At 34.4% G+C, this 22374-nt stretch overlaps 1 protein-coding gene across 1 annotated transcript in view; it reads left to right on the forward strand.

Moving 5' to 3' along the window:
- Positions 1-715: 715 nt before the first annotated feature.
- LOC148301840 (uncharacterized) overlaps positions 716-22374 on the forward strand; it is a 64086-nt gene continuing 42427 nt past the window's right edge. The window contains exon 1 of the mRNA XM_088272648.1: positions 716-1245. Within this exon, the coding sequence (XP_088128774.1) occupies positions 1203-1245 (43 nt within the window). The 5' untranslated portion in view covers positions 716-1202. The remainder of the gene's footprint in view (positions 1246-22374) is intronic.

The following is a 22374-nucleotide window of genomic DNA, read 5'->3' on the forward strand; positions in this document are numbered from 1 at the left end:
TGGTGAATGTTACACGTGTGTAAAGTGATCACTTAAACCAGCCTATGACGGTCGTAAGCCCCGTAAATGCCCAGACTTCCATATTCTTCTTCATCTTTGATGAGATGTCAAAAAATAATATTATATTTTTTGTCTTGAATGTTTTCCGCAGATACATTGTGGCACATTTTATAAACTTTATAAAATGAATAAACTTTGTTTTCACCACTTTTTTATTAATACAATTTAACCTACCGGTTTCGACAAGAACCTTGTCATCATCAGGGTTTATTTTAATTCAAAAACATTACCAAAAACTTCCACACTTGGTGAAAATTTGGATTTTTATAGACGATTAAATTAATGATTTTTACGGAGTGTGTGGAAGTTTTTGGTGAGAGTATTTTAATGTTTTTTTTAATTAAAATAAACCCTGATGATGACAAGGTTCGTGTCGAAACCGATAGGTTAAATTGTATGAATAAAAAAAAGCGGTGAAAACAAAATTAATTAATTTTATAAAGTTTAAAAAATTATAGCTTCTTTTTAAATTAAGCCTTTCATATTATTTATCCTTCTGATATTTCTAACTGTAAAGTTAAAAAGAGACAGAGCATTGATTTGAAATTTTATAAGTAGCTAAATAAACTTGGTTAAAAAGAGATAGATCACATTTTATATTGCGCCATCTTTCTTTAACATGCAGAAAGAGAGCCGACTCTGAAGAATGTAGCTTGCCATCTATGCAACCTGTAATCTTATGTTTGTAGTTAGATGTGTCGAAAACTTTTAAAATGTTTTGATAATAAGTATAAATCGGGCATAAATCAAATTCCACGAAACTCTTCACCGTTTTTTACGATGTGTTTGCGGTATCAATTGTTTTTTTGTGCGTTTCAATGTAATATCTGTGTTTTGTCGCGTGCGTAGTGACGTTAATCTCGCGAGATGACAGAAATGTGATCTACGCAATCTATGGGATGAGAATAGTTTGTTTTTTATTCGATGTGTTGTACGGATGACCTATTAACTGTGGATTTAGCTCATTTTAAGCGGTTTTTGTTGTATTTTTGGAGCTGAATTTGCTAAAATACAAAGTGAAAATGGTTGCTGATGGCAGAAGCCGTGTGTGCAGTCGTCACCATCAAAAATTCGACTCGATATTTTGCAAAATATCATGTGATAACTACAAATCCGTTTGATAATTTTGTTTGTGATTTAAAATGGATGTGGCCAGCAATGTTGAACAAGTTCTAGCAGCTTTTGGTAAGTAGCAATATATTTTTTTAATGTTTGTGTGTGAAATTAACGCTAGAACGTTCGAAGTACTTACTTTCATTATGAACAAAATATTTACGTATGCCGATAAGACTCCCATTGGAAATTAAATACAGTAATACATACGCATAGCTGCATTAATAATTTTATAAATAAAAAATACATATATATTTTTATAAAATCATAGTATTTACTTTTTAATTTGGCATCAATTCTTTTTTGCGTAGAATTACAGTCGTTACCCTCCGTCCATATCACACGTAGAGTTATGACGCAAATCTATACTATTTTTTTTAAATACATAATCATTATCTACGTATATTATTATTATTATTCTTTTAAGTATTACTTATCATAAAATAAATATTTTGGACATGTCTAAGGTCAAGGACATCTTGAATGTTGCCAACATTGAAAAAAATACAATTTTGAACACATTTTTAAATTATGAAATGTTTTATTTAGTATTTTAAAAGCATTTTTAACCTTTTTGGCATGGTAATATAACACTCTCCTTATCATTCAGCGTTCACATTGTGTAATACCACTTTTATATATTAAAAAAACACTGACTGACCGGTAATTACGAAATAATCATTCCGTCATCAGATTAAAATGAAATTGTTAAATTTGTTTTGAAAGAGAGAAAGAAGACAATTGAATCACAAAGGGAATATTTTTAAGTAGACTTCTAGTAAAAATTCAGTTTTTATCTACTTTTGACCTGATGATGGAGTGCTTATTCGTAACCGGTAGTCACGAAATGGTGTTTTTTAAAGTGGTATTACACAAAGTGAACGATGAATGATAAGGAGAGTGTTATAGAATGTTTTAAAACATTTAAAAACAATAAAACATAATGAAAAATGTAACTTACATAACGCATAATATCTCAGCTGTTCATATATAGCGTCTGAAGTTATCTACAACATTTTGAGTGTGTCCAAATACTTGTTCACAAATCTGGATAATATCCAATTATAGGAGTTATTTATCATATTAGTAAAAAAATTCAAACATAATGAAAAATGTAACTTACATAACGCATAATATCTCAGCTGTTCATATATGGCGTCTGAAGTTATCTACATTTTGAGTGTGTCCAAATACTTGTTCACAAATCTGGATAATCTCAACAAATTCAAACATAATGAAAAATGTAACTTGCATAACGCATGATATCTCAACTGTTCATATATAGCGTCTGAAGTTATCTACAACATTTTGAGTGTGTCCAAATACTTGTTCACAAATCTGGATAATCTCAACAAATTCAAACATAATGAAAAATGTAACTTGCATAACGCATGATATCTCAACTGTTCATATATAGCGTCTGAAGTTATCTACAACATTTTGAGTGTGTCCAAATACTTGTTCACAAATATGGGTTTTCTCCAATTATAGGAGTTATTGTTCATATTATTTTCTTGACATCTCAACATAGATGAAGAAGAATATGGTCTGATAAGTTTGGGCATATTCTTCTTCATCTCATTCTACCGCTTTGTATCGCTGCGCATACATCGCTCTCTTTTGCGTATTTATCATTTTTCTCCTTCATGTAACGAAATGCGCTTGGTAAACGTGACGCGTCCTTGAAATTTCACTATCAGCCGTACAAATATAGATTATCGGATCGAAAAGTTTGATTTGAAAATAGTTTGCGATGGTCTGTCTTGATCTATAGCAATATATGACGTCACATTATATCGCTCACTCCTTTCAACAACGTCATATATAAAAAAAACTTGATTTTTCAGGAGATCGTTTTTAATGTTTAAAAATATAATACAATGTATAAAAAATAAATATCAAGCCACTTATTGAACTTTTTACTGTTCAACAGATCTTTTTAGGTAAAACCTGAATGTTTTTTCTCCATTTGAAAAATATTTAGTATATTTATAATAAATAATTAAACAATACCTTTTCTTCAAAATGCAAAAACATCACTTTCTGCCCTGTAGCGGGTAAATATTAAGTTAAAAATATGCCGCTTTTGCTGGGATATAGTACATTTTCTGGGCATTCTGAAAACATGGACAACTGAAACTTGACGATTTTTGATATATGACGTTGTTGAAAGGAGTGAACGATATATGGTATGGATGGTTCTAAAAGAGACGACGCAAATCGCCTGTCTTTGTACATTCTATAGCCACAAATTTGTTTATATGTTACACGTATTATTTATATCAATATTTATAGTAGAGAGATATCAAAGTGCAATAGTTTATTTATTCCAAATGAAAAAATTGCATAACTAGTGGTTTTTTTAGACCACAATACAACATCGTCTAGTAATTTATATTTTTTTTAATAAAAATTAAATCGGTTGCCATTTCCTGTTCGTTCTGTTTATATTAGTGACTAGATTATATACATATATATACTACTACTACTACTACTACTACCATCACGCCGTTTCTCCGTAAGGGTAGGCAGAGAGGTTGGAACGCCACACTCTTCTGTCGTGACACAAACTCCTCGCCTCCTTCACATCCATACATCTAGTCATACATGCCCTCCGATTACGCAGACTTTTGACACCGCCTAATTTTAGGTTCTGATTGATCTGATCGTGAAGTCTTTTTCCTTAAATATATATATGTATATATATATATATATATATATATATATATATATATATATATATATATATATATATATATATATATATATATATATATATATATATATATATATATATATATATATATATATATATATATATATATATATATATATATATATATATATATATATATATATATATATATATATATATATATATATATATATATATATATATATATATATACATAAACATATGGACATATATATTATTTATATATTCCTCTGTAGTATAATGGTCAGCACGCTCGGCTACCGTTCTGGAGGTCCCGGGTTCGATTCCCAGGGGGCCAAATAAATATAAGTGAACTTTTCACTATAATATTTATTCAAAATTACCCTGGACTGGTACCTGGAGCGGACAGCTGATCACATTTCCTTCGTGTGCTAACGATCAAGATAACACTGCGTTTATATAATGCAGTGCCCTACGCTACATCGTGCGGATAAGGGTTTGAAAGAACACATCAATATACGATCGACCCCATGACGTCACGCGATTGAGTTCGCAGCAGCCATCTATAATTGCATTTTAGAAAGCTTTTATTTTGCAGAAACCCATTTAGCATTGGCTCAACACAGGCCATGCCTAAAGAGCCGTAATACATATATAAAACCCTTATCCGCACCTCTATGGTGCATAGGGCACTGTGTCTTATAAACGCAGTGTATCATGATCGTTTTACACATGAAGGAAAGGTGATCAGCCCTCCGCTTCAGGTACCAGTCCATGGTAATATTGAATAAATATTACAGTGAAAAAATTACTTATATTTATTTTTACCCCCCTTGGGAATCGAACCCGGGACCTCCAGAACGGTAGCCGAGCGTGCTGACCATTACACTACGGAGGCATATAGTATAATTAAATAAAATGTATATTTCCATGAAATAAATAAATAAATAAATAAATATCTAAAAATAATGGTTCTTCGCTACCTTTGACCTAGAATTTTTTTTTTAATATATATTTTTTTTACCAGACAGAGCAGTGTATCTAATTGCGTTCCAGATGAGTGACTGTTCCCAAATATGGGGTTCGATTCCGACAATACAATGCCCTAATTCGCTATGGACCAAATCACTTGGACAAAAATCACGAAATTGAACATTTAATTTTTTTATTATTTAATATGTAAATGCATTTCTTTTGTGTGCTGCGCTTTGCGTTCACGATTTTCACACGGTACAAGTCATAATAAAACCGTTAAAAAAATATACACGCATAAGTCATTGACTGTCCTATCAGCGGAAGCTAAACTGGCAGTGCACAACGGAGTCCTGGTTCCAACTCTAATGTATGGAAGTGAAATACGGAGTTGGCAAAAGAAGGATGAAAGTAGACTGAATGCAGTCAAAATGCGATCTCTCAGAAGAATGTGCGACAAAACGATGTATGATAGATGTACGAATAGTGAAATAAAGAAGGAATGCAAAGCTGAGATAAGCACTATCAATAAAATTAAGAAAGGTGTGTCGAGATGGTTTGGACATGTAGAACGAATGAGTGAGGAAAGAACGGTAAAACAAATTTATGAGGCGAATGTAAGTGGAAAAAAGAGCAGAGGAAGACCGAGAAAAACATGGCACGATCAGGTATGCCAAATACTTGAAAGTGGTCAGGTTAGGAGTCGTAACAATCGGCGGGTATGTATGAGGAGATGCATGAACGTGGAAGAGGTGAAGAATGTTTGCGAAGACAGAGTTGTGTGGCGTTCTCTTCTCTCTGCCTACCCCTGCGGGTAGCAAATTGTGGTAGAGTGGGTTCAAACATCGTGTGATTATAATCCAGGATTCGGACCTCACATACTAATAATATAAGAGTTTCTGCTTGATAAAAATCTTCTTGACATCTCACCAATAGATGTCTCTAGTGAAGTTCTAGTGATTCAAGAACAAGGTTTCTAAATTGGTTCATATATCGCTCACTCCTTTCAAGAACGTCATAAATCAGAAAACTTTGTTTTTCAGGAGAACGTTTTTAAAGTTTAAAAATATAATACAATGTATTAAAATAATAATCAAGCCACTTATTGAACTTTTTACTGTGCAACAAATCTTTTTAGGTAAAACCTGAAGGTTTTTTTTTCCATTTGAAAAATATTTAGTATATTTAAAAAAAAATAATTAAACAATAACTTTTCTTCAAAATGCAAAAACAACACTTTCTGCCCTGTAGCGGGTAAATATTAAGTTGAAAATATGCCTCTTTTGCTGGGATATAATATATTATCTGGGCTTTCCGAAAACATTCAAAACTGAAAATTGACGATTTTTGATTTATGACGTTCTTGAAAGGAGTGAGCGATATACAGAACTTGAGTAAAGAATTTTAGTGTGGTTGTCAATAACGGGTAGAATTGGTGAATTTCCCTTTACACACGTGTAACAACACGTGTGTAAAGTGATCACTTGAACCAGCCTATGACAGCTCGTAAGCCTCGTAAATGCCCAGACTTCCATATTATTATTCACCTATGTTGAATCAAATTTAATAATAAAAATAAAACCCTTATCCGCACCTTAATGATGCATAGGGCACTGCTCCATATAAACGCAGTGTTATCTTTATCGTTTACACATGAAGGAAAGGTGATCAGCCCTCCGCTTCGGGTACCAGTCCAGGGTGATATTGAATAAACATTATAGTGAAAAAATCACTTAATCACTCATTAAAATCACTTATATTTATTTGACCCCCTCCCCTGGAAGTCGAACCCGGGATCTCCACAACGGTAGCCGAGCGTGCCGACCATTACACTACGGAGGCGGACGTTGGCGGAGGCTGAATCAAATTTATTTTTTATTAAAAGCTCTATAATGATAATCTTTTATTTCTTTTTTTATCTCACCATAGATGTCGGTAGTGAAATTCTAATGAATTCAAGCACTATGTTTAAAATTTGAACAATATATATAGAAGTTCCAAGAATTTGAGTGGTGTGGCTGTCACTCATGAATAGAATAGCGCATTTTACACGTGCGTGTAAGTGATCACTAAACCAACCTATGACAGCTCGTAAGCCTTGCAAATGCTCAGACTTCCATATTCTTCTTCATCTTTGTTCAGTCAATTTACATATTTTTTTATCAGTGTCCGCCTCCGTAGTGTAATGGTCAGCATGGTCGCCTACCGTTCTGGAGGTCCCGAGTTCGATTCCCAGGGGGGTTTAATAAATATAAGTGATTTTTTCACTCTAATATTTATTCAATATTGCACTGGACTGGTACCTGAAGTGGAGGGCTGATCACCTTTCCTTCATGTGTAATCGATCGAGATAACACTGCGTTTATGTGAAGCTGTGCCCTATGCACCATTGGGGTGCGGTAAGGGATTTATTATTATTATTATTTTATCAGTGACTATAATTTTTTTTTATTGTTTTCTGAACATAGGTTGTAAGAAGAAAATTGAAGTCATGGTATTTACAGGGATCACGACTTGTCATCGTCTTATTTAGATGATAACTCTTTACGCTGTGTTTCATTCACCATCCTACCCATGAATATCGAATTCGCATTCAGATATATTTCTTTATAATTCTCCATATCGCTCGCTCCTTTCAAGAACGTCATAAATCAAAAATCGTCAATTTTCAGTTGTGCATGTTTTCGAAATGTCCAGAAAATGTACTATTTCCCAGCAAAAGCGGCATATTTTAACTTAATATTTACCCGCTACAGGGCAGAAAGTATTGTTTTTGCATTTTGAAGAAAAGGTATTTTATAATATTTTTTTTTAATATACTAAATATTTTTCAAATGGAGAAAAAACCTTCAGGTTTTACCTAAAAAGTTCTGTTGCACATTAAAAAGTTCAGTAAGTGGCTTGATATTTATTTTTAATACATTGTATTATATTTTTTATCTTTAAAAACGTTCTCCTGAAAAATAAAGTATTTTGATTTATGACGTTCTTGAAAGGAGTGAGCGATATATCTAATAATTTACGTTTATGAGGCATAATTAATGGTGAATTACATAAAGCAATGGTATTTTACCGATTTCTGAGATTCCCATGGACAATTTGAAGGGTAAAATATGAATTCTGATATTTTTCTGACAATCTGTGCACGCAAGTTATGGTAAAATTAATAACCGTCTAAATAATGCTATAATATTAATGTCTTTTGGGGAAAACGGGGTTATTCGGACACAAGGAAAAGTTATAAGTAATTAACAACATTTTGAGTGTGTCCAAATACTTGTTCACAAAATCTGGATTATCTCCAATTACAGGATTTTTCATATTATTTTTTTGACATCTCATCAAAGATGAAAAAGAATATGGAAGTCTGGGCATTTACGGGGCTGACGACCGTCGTAGGCTGGTTAAATGAAAATGGTATTTTCTGGCGTTTCTCATGTGTGTGAATATAATGTGTGAATATAATCCAGGATTCGGATCTCACATACTAATATAAGAGTTTCTGTTTAATAAAAAAGCTTCTTTACATCTCACCAATAGATGTCTCTAGTGAAGTTCTAGTGATTCAAGAACAAGGTTTCTAAATTGGTTCATATATATAGAACTTTTAAGAATTTGAATAGTGTTGTTGTCAATAATGGGTAGAATTGGTGAATGTTACACGTGTGTAAAGTGATCACTTAAACCAGCCTATGACGGTCGTCAGCCCCGTAAATGCCCAGACTTCCATATTCTTCTTCATTTTTGATGAGATGTCAAAAAAATAATAAGTAATTAAAATGTAATTTTGTAATGAAATCACTGCAAATATTTTATTATAACTTAATTATATGTATTGTATAAATTATATTTTGTCCGCCTCCGTAGTGTAATGGTCAGCATGCTCGCCTACCGTTCTGGAGGTCCCGGGTTCGATTCCCAGGAGGGTTTAATAAATATATAAGTGATTTTTTCACTCTAATATTTATTCAATATTACACTGGACTGGTACCTGAAGTGGAGGGCTGATCACCTTTCCTTCATGTGTAATCGATCGAGATAACACTGCGTTTATTTGAAGCAGTGCCCTATGCACCATTGGGGTGCGGTAAGGGTTTTATTATTTATTTATCATAATGTCTTCCGGTTTCCAAGCTAACCGCTTCTTTATCAAGACTGATTAATACTAAAACACTATCTACTTAGCAATATTCAAAATATTTTGACGGTTAGGCAAAGGAGCTTGGGTAGATCTCAAGCGGCTTTATTTTTGTGTTGATTGGCAGTCACAGTCAAAAGGGATCAGGGGTGATGAGTGATTGGAAACATATTTAATAACAGATTTTTAGAAAAATCGTTTAATTGTGTATTTATTAGTTGTAAATTATCATAATGTCCGCCTCCGTAGTGTAATAGTCAGCATGCTCGGCTACCGTTCTGGAGGTCCCGGGTTCGATTCCCAGGGGGGTTTAATAAATATAAGTTAATTTTTCACTCTAATTTTTATTCAATATTATACTGGACTGGTGCCTGAAGCGGGGGGGCTGATCACCTTTCCTTCATGTGTAATCGATCGAGATAACACTGCGTTTATATGAAGCAGTGCCCTATGCACCATTGGGGTGCGGTAAGGGATTTATTATTATATTATCATTAATTGCCGTTTTAATTTCTAATATTTCTAAGTTATCTTATTTCCAAGTAACACGAAACAGAGGATTTAACTTAGAATAATTATAATAATCTTTTTTTTTTTAATTTACATATAATATGACACTTCACCAAATACAATATTTTTTTATCTGACGTCTCTTGTTTTTCCCAGTGCGACGCATGCGCGACGTCTGGTGGTAGACTTGAGCGATCTACCTTACCGACTGTCACAATAGTGATGGTCGCCACTACATAAATTTAATAAAATCAACAAAAAAAAGAAAAAAATAACTAACCATCACGCTGGTTCCCCGCAGGGGTAGGCAGAGCGAATAGAACGCCACACCACTCGTCTTTGCAGACATTCTTCGCCTCTTCCACGTTCATGCATCTCCTCATACATACCCGCCGATTGTTACGACTCCTAACCTGGCCACTTTCAGGTGTTTGGTATACCTGATCGTGCCATGTTTTTCTCAGTCTTCCTCTGCTCCTTTTTCCACTTGCATTCGCCTCATAAATTTGTTTTACCGTTCTTTACTCACTCATTCGTTCTACATGTCCAAACCATCTCAACACACCTTTCTTAATAAAATCTACAGGTATTTTATTTACATCGTAGTGTAATGGTCAGCACGTTCGGCTACCGTTCTGGAGGTCCCGGGTTCGATTCCCAAGGGGGGTAAAATAAATATAAGTGATTTTTTCACTGTAATATTTATTCAATAGTACCATGGACTGGTACCTGAAGCGGAGGGCTGATCACCTTTCCTTCATGTGTAAAAACGATCAAGATAACACTGCGTTTATATGACACAGTGCCCTATGCACCATTGGGGTGCGGATAAGGGTTTCGTGTATATATATATATATATATATATATATATATATATATATATATATATATATATATATATATATATATATATATATATATATATATATATATATATATACACGAGTAAATATTATTGTAGCAATTAAACCCCGACATCCCCTGGAAAGTAACGCTAAGCAACGATTTGTTATTATCATGGCCAAACTATATAAGATGGATCGATCAAGCAATTTTAACTGTTCTCATCGTCATAGCTACGATTCGATTGATGCTAATATTCCTATAGATACTGACGTACTTGTAACCAAGTGCGTTCTATCCGCCCATGCTATGAATACTCCGATTCGTCTGATAGAAAAAAAATCCTAATAACACTGGCCAACAATGATTTTGTAACTGAAATTTGGATGACTGATTTGGACTAAGTTAATCGTTCTTATTCAAAGTGTATATGGTGACAAGCTTGTATCACGTCAAGTTTTGCTGTTACAGTCATATTATGGTTTGTATGGAGCCCATGCCGCTGACTCCTTTCAAGAACGTCATAAATCAAAAAACTTGATTTTTCAGTATAACGTTTTTATGTTTTAAAATATAATACAATGTATTACAAATAAATATCAAGCCACTTATTGAACTTTTTACTGTGCAACAGATCTTTTTACGTAAAACCTGAATGTGTTTTCTACATTTGAAAAATATTTAGTACATTTAAAAAAATAGTTGAACAATACCTTTTGTTCAAAATGCAAAAACAACACTTTCTACCCTGTAGGGGGTAAATATTGAGTTAAAAATATGCCGCTTTTGCTGGGATATAGTACATTTTCTGGGCATTTCGAAAACATGCACAACTAAAAGATTTATGACGTTCTTTTATTTAATTAATTTATGTATGTATGTATGTATGTATGTGTGTATATGTGAATAATAGTGTACTATAAAAATACCATTTGAAATAGAAAAATGAAAAATTTTGTATAGTCTTTCCGTTGCAAGGAAATTTGAATACAAAAAAAACTGAACACCGTCATGATGACTGTCACCCACTGTCAATAATTAGTTGTATCACCCTACGTCCAATTTTTCCGCATGGGCGGGCAAGATTTTTACCGAAAGTAAACGGAAGCAGCTGGTTTTGATAAACGCTAGAATTTTCGATATTGTATTCAAGCGCAAATCGATTACTAAATTCCAATTTGAATGTCACCCTAGCGCAATGTTTGCACCTTGCGTAATGTGGAGTTCAAAGGGTAGAATCGTCATCTGTGACCAGAGCTGGTCTAGGGAGAAATTTGCCTGGAATCAATAAAAAAATTGACAATATTTTGATATTATTTTTTGACATCTCATCAAAGATGAAGAAGAATATGGAAGTCTGGGCATTTACGGGGCTGACGACCGTCATAAGCTGGTGTTTAAGTAATCGCTTTACACACGTGTAACATTCGCCAATTCTACCCATTATTGACAACCACACTACTCAAATTCTTGGAAGTTCTATATATATGAACCAATTCAGAAACATTGTTCTCGAATCACTAGAACTTCAAAATACAGTAAGGGATTTTTTTTTAGTACGTTTTTTTTACATTTTGGACTAAGTAGATTCTACTTAGCCCAAAAATGCAAAAAAAACGTCCTAAAAAAAAGTCCCTTACTGTGTTTTAAGTTTAGACAGCCGATCTATTGGTGAGATGAAAATAAGGTTTTTATTGAACAGAAACTCTTTTATTAGTATGTGAGGTCCGAATCCTGGATTATAATCACACACATGAGAAACGCCAGAAAATATAATTTTCATTTTTATTATTTAAGCTTATAATTTGACCAGATAATTTATTTACAACGTTTTGAGTGTGTCCAAATACTTGTTCACAAAATCTGGATTATCTCCATTATAGGAGTTATTTTTCTTATTATTTTTTGACATCTCATCAAAGATGAAGAAGAATATGGAAGTCTGGGCATTTACGGGTTGCCAGTTATTTGTTTAAACTCGGTCAAACACTTTCCATTCCTCGCCATAACACATCATTCTTCAGTAATTCCTTCTCTGTCCAAGCGGCCAGACTATGGGATGAATTACCTCTCCGCGTAAACAAATGCACCTTCTCTAATAACTTGCAAGAAACGTCTGAGACATTACTATCTATCATTAGAACCCTAACTGTCCATCAAACCTCCTCCCTCTACCTCCTTCCCTAAACTCCCTTCTTCCTTTGCCTTCCTTACTATCATCAATTTGTAATTTATGTTTTTTTAAATGTTCAAGTACTATCTACCCTCTGATTGCAAACAGCTGTATATGGTATCAAACGTTATGACCAATATCACAAGTCTCGATTCGTTGGAAAATATTGGATTTCAACAATAATGGTTTGGACATGTGGAACGAATGAGTGAGGAAAGATCGGTAAAACAAATTTATGAGCCGAATGTTATTGGAAAAATGAGCAGAGGAAGACCGAGAAAAACTTGGCACAATCAGGTATGCCAAATACTTGAAAGCGGTATATATGAGGAGATGCATGAACGTGGAAGAGGCGAAGAATGTTGGCAAAAGAAGGATGAAAGTAGACTGAATGCAGTCGAAATGCGATCTCTCAGAAGAATGTGCGACAAAACGATGTATGATAGATGTGCGAATAGTGAAATAAGGAAGGAATGCAAAGCTGAGATAAGCATTATCGATAAAATTAAGAAAGGTGTGTTGAGATGGTTTGGACATGTGGAACGAATGAGTGAGGAAAGAACGGTAAAACAAATTTATGAGGCGAATGTTAGTGGGAAAAGAAGCGGAGGAAGACCGCGAAAAACATGGCACGATCAGGTATGCCAAATACTTGAATGTGGTCAGGTTAGGAGTTGTAACAATCGGTGGGTATGTATGAGGAGATGCATGAACGTGGAAGAGGCGAAGAATGTTTGCAAAGACAGAGTGGTGTGGCGTTCTATTCTCTCTGCCTACCCCTGCGGTGAAGCGGCGTGATGGTTAGTCAGTTAGTTAATTAGTTTATATTGGATTTCGGCCAATGTACTTATTACACTTCTGTACTTGAAGTTTAAATAAATAATTAAAGTGATCATTCAAAACGGCCAATGACAAGTCGTGATCTCGCAAATACCCAGGCCTCCGAATTCTTCTTATAGATGATGTTATATCGATAAAAATGTCCATTTTTTTAAAATCTAAATTTCACTCTGTAGTTTTTGGTTTTTATGGTAGCCACCATGACGGTAATTTATCGTTTTTATGCTCCAATACAAACAGCTGATCGTCATGGTTGAATAGACATGGAAACGCACTCATACACACGGGTATGCATATGCATTAGCTGGTATTCTAAACATCTCCTATGTGAAGTCCTCGTGTGAGGTCTCAAAGATAGCCAAGTCAAAACTCCAGCCAATTTGTGGTGCCAAAGTGAATTGTTTGGTAATATATCCAAAATTAAACAAGGTTTAATGGCATATTATTTTTTGACATCTCATCAAAGATGAAGAAGAATATGGAAGTCTGAGCGTTTACGGGGCCGACGACCTTCTCAGGCTGGTTTAAGTCATCACTTTACACACGTGTAACATTCACCAATTCTACCCATTATTGACAACCACACTACTCAAATTCTTGGAAGTTCTGTATATATGAACCAATTTAGAAACCTTCTTCTTGAATCACTAGAACTTCACTAGAGACATCTATTGGTAGAATGATGGGTAGAATTGGTGAATGTTACAGGTGTGTAAAGTGATCACTTAAACCAGCCTATGATGGTCGTCAGCCCCCTAAATGCCCAGACTTCCATATTCTTCTTCATCTTTGATGAGATGTCAAAAAATAATATGAAAATAACTCCTGTAATTGGAGATAATCCGGATTTTAAAAACAAGTATTTGGACACACTCAAAATGTTGTAAATAAATTATCTGGTCAAATTATTAGCTTAAATAATATTAGATGAAAATAATATTTTTAGCGTTTCCCATGTATGTGATTATAATCCAGGATTCGGACCTCACATACTAATAAAAGAGTTTCTGCTCAATAAAAAGCTTATTTACATCTCACCAATAGATGTCTCTAGTGAAGTTCTAGTGATTCAAGACCAGTGTTTCGAAATTGGTTCGTATATATAGAACTTCCAAGAATTTAAGTAGTGTAGAGCGAGTGTTTAAGCCTAGAATTTTCACTCATGAATTACATGAAATTATAGTAACTTTAAACATAAAGAGTAAATCCACTCACGAGTAGGCATAGGCTTTGAAACTTATAAAGTTGAAGCCTGAGTAGGGACATGATAAACGGTGTTGCATAAGCCGTAGCTAGATTTCGGAGTCACTTGGACGTTAGGTAATTAAAAAAAAAAAAAGTTGTGTGGTTGTCAATCATGGGTAGAATTGGTGAATGTTACACGTGTGTAAAGTGATCACTGAACCAGCCTAAGACGGTCGTCAGCCCCGTAAATGCCCAGACTACCATATTCTTAGTTTTTAATTCACAGTTTTCTTATACTGTGTATCAGGGCTCCATGTGAGAGAAGGTTATATGTGTATTTTAATATCCTATTCCTACTTTTCGACTGTCGTATTTATGGTAATATTATGGGCTGCGGCCGAGTTACCCATTCTAAGGGCAAACGCGATGTTTGATCGATATTCCCATATAGAAATTCCATATCTATCATCATACTTAAATATTAAACCCACTGAAGTATGTTTATTTTCATATTTATATTCGTTTCTTACTAATGACGTAATCGAGAAGCTTTAAAGTAATTTAAGGAAGACGGGGTATTTTGTGACGGCTTATTTTATATATATATATATATATATATATATATATATATATATATATATATATATATATATATATATATATAACGCTTGGCTTGGCTTGGCCATGTACTCCGCATGCCTCCTGAGAGCCTTAATCAAGCTTGCCTCTTTTACAAGGCATCAGGTTCGCGCCGCCCAGGACAACCACTGCTGACAATTCGTCGGCAGTTTTCGTCAGAACTTCGGGACGCGGATCTGACTTGGGAGGATGCAAGGGAGCTGGCAGCCGACAGAAAAGCCTGGAGACAGTTTGTGGACTTCATATGCTCCACCTAGGGAGCGGATATGGTTATTATTATTATATATAACGTGGTAATATTCTTCTTTGTAATTAAAGTATCGACAGTAAAAGTTTATTCTTAATTAATCTTTACAATATTTTTCTATCTATCTGATTCTGACAGTTCTCAATATTATATTTTTCTATCTGATGTCTTTCGTTTATTCGGTGCGACGCATGCGACATCTGGTGGTAGATTTTTGTACTATATGTAGGTACTTAATAAAATGTATAGGTAGGCACCTAGGTATTTTATTACATATATAAATATATATGTAAATATATATATATATATATATATATATATATATATATATATATATATATATATATATATATATATATATATATATATATATATATATATATATATATATATATATATATATATATATATAATAATCATACACAATGTGCAATACTTCATTTGTTCATATATAGCATCTGATGTTATTTCCTACACTATGTGATTGTAGGTACCTTGAAATTTCACAGTCAATCAATACAAACCTGATCCGCAACCGATGGTGCATAGGGCGTTGCATCGAATTGACGCAGTGTTATCTTGATCGTTGCAAACATGAAGGCGAGGTTATCACTCCTACGTTTCAGGGGCCAGTCCAGGGTAATATAAAATAAATATTGTAGTGTAAAATCACTAAAAAAATATTTTGTCCTCCCCCCCCTTGGAATCGAACCCGGGACCTCCGGCACGGCAGCTAAACACGTCAACCATTACACCGCGTAGGCGGACAATATATATTCACACCCAGTGGTGCTATAAGTCTGGTTAAATGGAAAAGAAAGAAAATATAATGCATACAACTCTAATATTTATAATTTCACAACGCTTAGTGACACCATTCGTCCAGAAAGACGCTCTCTGCCATGGGTAACGTTTAGTATTGCATACGCTGCTGTTACGTTCAACAGATGGCGCTGCCATTGCGGCCAAAAGAGCTGTTTTACAAATATTACACAGCTATCGTTGTATACATTACAACCTGTGTGTTGATATCAGGTATGACGCTAACAGGTTTATTGTTGTAATCACCCTTTACCGATGTGAACGCACCCCCTCTCTGTATGTTAAGTCGACCAGAAAACTGGCATGTCGTGTTCAATCGTACAACCCCTACATAAATATTTGCTGCGCCCACACTGATGTTTTGTTAAGCGCATATGGGGTAACTGACATGGTTTTTATTTTGATATTTTGGTCTGCCCATATAAATTGAATTAGCTATTTTTATTCAGTATAATATAATACATAATATAATAATACTCTCCTTATCATTCACCGTTCACTTTGTGTAATGGTCAGCATGCTCGGCCACCGTTCTGGAGGTCCCGGGTTCGATACCCAGGGGGGTTTAATAAATATAAGTGATTTTTTCACTATAATATTTATTCTATATTGCACTGGACTGGTACCTGAAGTGGAGGGCTGATCACCTTTCCTTCATGTGTAAACGATCGATATAACACTGCGTTTATATGAAGCAGTGCCCTATGCACCATTGGGGTGCGGTAAGGGTTTTATTATTATTATTATATATATATATATATATATATATATATATATATATATATATATATATATATATATATATATATATATATATATACATATATATACATATATATATATATATATATATATATATATATATATATATATATATATATATATATATATATATATATATATATATATATATATATATATATATATATATATATATATATATATATATATATATATATATATATATATATATATATATATATATATATATATATATATATATATATATATATATGTATAATCCAGGATTCGGACCTCACATACCAATAAAAGAGTTTCTGCTCAATAAAAAGCTTCTTTTCATCCCACCAATAGATGTCTCTAGTGAAGTTCTAGTGATTCAAGAACAATGTTTCGAAATTGGTTCATATATATAGAGCTTCCAAGAATTTGAGTAGTGGCGAGTGTTTTTGCCTAGAGTTTTCACTCATGAACTACATGAAATTATTGTAACTTTAAACATAAAGAGTAAATCCACTCACGAGTAGGCATAGGCTATGAAACTTTTAAAGTTGAAGCCTGAGTAGGGTCATGATAAGCGGTGTTGCATAAGCCGTAGCTAGATTTCACAGGCATTAATTCAAATAAAAATAAAGTAGTGTGGTTGTCAATAATGTGTAGAATTGGTGAATGTTACACGAGTGTAAAGTGATCACTTCGAACGGTCGTCAGCCCCGTAAATGCCCAGACTCCAATATTCTTCTTCATCTTCGATGAGATGTCAATAAATAAAATGAAAAATCACTCCTGTAATTGGAGATAATCCAGATTTCTGGACAATTATTTGGACACACTTAAATGTTGTATTTAAAAAAAAATTGATGAATTAAAAAACGAATATTTCAGAGAACCATTCACACTGTTCACAGCATCCAATCTCCTTTTTATGAAATCTGTCAACCTTGTGAATTTCACTTACATCCATATACGCCATTTCCGCTTAGCACAGCAGGTCTCGTAGCACGTTTCAACCCTAAGCGTTTAGTTCACGTGTTGACAAATTATCGGTTCTGCGCAAACAGTTTAGATAATTGTAATATCGCTCACTCCTTTCAACAACGTCATATATATATATTTTTATAACGACCATGCGGTAAATTGCAACTGAGGAAGACCGCAAAAAACATGGCACGATCAGGTATGCCAAATTCTTGAATGTGGTCAGGTTAGGAGTCGTAACAATCGGCGGGTATGTATGAGGAGATGCGTGAATATGGAAGAGGCGTAGATTGTTTGCACTGATTGGTGTGTGTGGCGTTCTATCCTCTCTGCATACCTCTGTGAGAAGCGGCGTGATAGTTAGTTATAACCCGCACAAGAATCTGACATGCTTAATCATGCCAAGTTTTCCTCGGTCTTCCTATGCCCACATTTCCAACTGCACTCGCATCATAAATTTGTTTTAATGTTCTTTCTTTGCTCATTCGTTCCACGTGCCCAAACCATCTCGACCCACCTTCCTTAGTTTGCTGGATAATGCTCATCTCAGCCTTGCACCCTTTCCTTATATCACCATTGGAACATCTACCATACACGGTCTTGCAGCACTGAGAGATGGCATCCCGACTGCATCCAGTCTACTCTCATCCTTCCCAAACCATCCCAAGCCGCCTTCCTTAGTTTGCTGGATAGTGCTCATCTCAGCCTTGCACCCTTTCCTTATATCACCATTGGGACATCTACCATACATGGTCTTGCCGCACTGAGAGATGGCATCCCGACTGCATCCAGTCTACTCTCATCCTTCCCAAACCATCCCAACCCGCCTTCCTTAGTTTGCTGGATAGTGCTCATCTCAGCCTTGCACCCTTTCCTTATATCACCATTGGAACATCTACCATACACGGTCTTGCCGCACTGAGAGATGGCATCCCGACTGCATCCAGTCTACTCTCATCCTTCCCAAACCATCCCAACCCACCTTCCTTAGTTTGCTGGATAGTGCTCATCTCAGCCTTGCACCCTTTCCTTATATCACCATTAGAACATCTACCATACACGGTATTGCCGCACTGAGAGATTGCATTACGACTGCATTAAATCTACCCTCTTAAGCCAACTCCATGCTTCACTTTCTTTCATTAGATTTGGTACCAGGACTCCGTTGTGCCCTGCTAGCTCATCTGTGCCAATTATGGAAAAAAATACTTCAAATTTCTTTTGCGTCGTTAAAATATCTTCGATTTTCAGAAAATTGGCATCCAGCCAATATCTTTTGAAGCTTCTACGCAGTCGAAAATGAAAAAATCGATTATTTTTTTCGTGAGTATTTTTCCCTCCCTGCGCTGCCCGCTCGCCATTGGTCAGCGCCGACCAATGGGAGGGCGGCATCGATTTTTCCGGGCACGCCCACGTCCGTCCGCCGGGGGTGGGGAAATTGGGGAGACGCCCATTGGCTGGTTCGGATTTGGAACGGGGAAATTCGGAATTCGAATCGCTGTCAAATTTTGACGCGCAAATCACAAAAGGAGACTTTCTTCTGATCATATTCCTGATTGATGTTGAAACCAACTGACAGCACCTTCAGGCAACACCCCCGCAGGGGTAGGCAGAGAGGGTAGAACGCCACACGTATCTGTCTTTGCAATGAATCTTCACCTCTTTCTTTATTTGATGTAAAATGGATTATCGAGCCTCGCAATTTTTCCTTATATCACCATTCGAACACGAATTCGAGAGATCGCTTGTGGTTCGATTATGTATTCTCCTCCATTCATTATTTTACCACAAATAGGTCGATAACGTATTCTTCATTCAAAGTTTAAAACAAATTAGTCAATAATGTATTCTTTATTCAAAATTAAAAACAAATTATCCATAATGTATTCTTTATTCAAAATTTTAAACAAATTAGTCAATAATGTATTCTTTATTCAAAATTTCAAAGAAATTAGTCAGTAATGTATTTTTTATTAAAAATTAAAAACAAATTAGTTAATAATGTTTTATCCTACATTCATTATTTTACAACAAAATGGTCAAAAATGTATTCTTCATCCAAAATTTAAAACAAATTAGTCAATAATGTATTCTTTATTCAAAATTTTAAACAAATTAGTGAATAATGTATTCTTTATTCAAAATTTAAAATAAATTAGTCAACAATGTATTTTTTATTTAAAATTTAAAACAACTTGGTCAATAATGTTTTATCCTACATACATTATTTTACAACAAAATGGTCAATAATGTATTCTCCTTCATTCATTATTTTACAACAAAATGGTCACAACTGTATTCTCCTTCATTCATTATTTTATTAGAAAATAGTCAATAATGTATTCATTCTCTTTCATTCATTATTTTACAACAGATTGGTCATTAATGTATTTTCCTTCATTCGTAATTTTACAACAAATTGGTCAATAATGTATTTCCCTTCTTTCATTATTTTACAATTAATTAGTCCATAATATATATATTTTTTTTAAATATTTAATTCCTAAAATATCGACATTCGTTTTGTGATTCGACCCATTGATACTTTTGAATAAAGCCCACCTTTCAAATTTTTCTTTGATTTTTCCTTTCAATATTGAATTCGATGAAAACATTATATCTGTATATTTTATATACGACTGATATTTTTACAAATTTTAACCTTTCAACTTTTAACTTGCTCGTTAACGATTCTAATATATGTTTTTTCTTCTTGTGAGAGTCGAAACAGACACGGATCGTTCGTAACGACCGAATCTTATGAACCCGTTCGGTTACGTTCATAGAGTGACCGGATCCCAATTTTAGAAATTGTCATTCCCTAACGCTGATTTACTGTTTTTTTTTTAATTACCTAACGTCCAAGTGACTCTGAAATCTAGCTACGGCTTATGCAACACCGTTAATCATGTCCTACTCAGGCTTCAACTTTATAAGTTTTATAGCCTTTACCTACTTGTGAGTGGATTTACTCTGTATGTTTAAAGTTACTATAATTTCATGTAATTCATGAGTGAAAATTCTAGGCGAAAACACTCGCACGCTTTACTGAATCCATGAAATACAAGTCATACGTGATGATCCATTGATTCAATTGAACCGGTCTTAGTGAGCGGATCACTTAATGATGTAGATCAGTTCGCGCGGATCTTTGAAAGACCGGAACTTATCCACCTTTGTGTGTTGATATATTCTTTGAATATATTCATTTAAAAAAATCGTATCTTTTAAATTTTTTTTCTTAATGCGTGAACGTTTTTATATTACAACATTTTGAGTGTGTCCAAATACTTTTTCACAAAACCTGGATTATCTCCAATTATAGGAGTTACTTTCATATTATTTTTTGACATCTCATCAAAGATGAAGAAGAATATGCAAGTCTGGGCATTTACGGGGCTGACGACCGTCATAGGCTGGTTTAAGTGATCACTTTACACACGTGTAACATTCACCAATTCTACCCATTATTGACAACCACACTACTCAAATTCTTGGAAGTTCTGTATATATGAACTAATTTAGAAACCTTGTTCTTGAATCACTAGAACTTCACTAGAGACATCTATTGGTGAGATGTAAAGAAGCTTTTTATTAAGCAGAAACTCTTATATTAGTATGTTTTTATATTATTTTATAATGCAAGAGTTGAATCACGGGCAAGGCCGGGTAAAGAATTATTTATAAATACTTATAAAGTTAAAAGCTTTTATTTTAATAAATTTGTCCCTCAGTAAAGATGTTCTCTTTTATCGATTTTCGACCTTTTCGTCTAGTCAGGGGTATTCAACAATTTCAACGTACGACTTGTAACCATTTAAAAAAAAAATAATAATAAAACCCTTATCCGCACCCCAATGGTGCATAGGGCACTGCTTCATATAAACGCAGTGTTATCTTGATCGTTTACATATGAAGGAAAGGTGATCAGCCCTCCGCTTAAGGTACCAGTCCATGGTAATATTTAATAAATATTACAGTGAAAAAATCATTTGATTTGTAAACGATGCAGTGCCCTATGCACCATTGGGGTGCGGATAAGGGTTAGAAGAAGAAGAAGATATGTATTACGGCTCTTTAGGCATGGCCTGTGTTGAGCCTATGCTAAATGGGTTTCTGCAAAATAAAAGCTTTCTAAAATGCAATTATAGATGCTGCTGCGAACTCAATCGCGTGACGTCATGGGGTCGATCGTATACTGATGTATCATTTCAAACCCTTATCCGCACCCGATGGTGTATAGGGCACTGCTTCATATAAACGTAGTGTTATCTTGATCGTTTACTCATGAAGGAAAGGTGATCAGCCCTCCGCTTAAGGTACCAGTCCATGGTAATATTTAATAAATATTACAGTGAAAAAATCATTTGATTTGTAAACGATGCAGTGCCCTATGCACCATTGGGGTGCGGATAAGGGTTAGAAGAAGAAGAAGA

Source organism: Brachycentrus maculatus, unplaced genomic scaffold (genome assembly GCF_059751285.1).
Source record: "Brachycentrus maculatus isolate JH-2025_06_01 unplaced genomic scaffold, ASM5975128v1 h1tg000513l, whole genome shotgun sequence".
NCBI classification, from domain to species: Eukaryota; Metazoa; Arthropoda; class Insecta; order Trichoptera; family Brachycentridae; genus Brachycentrus; species Brachycentrus maculatus.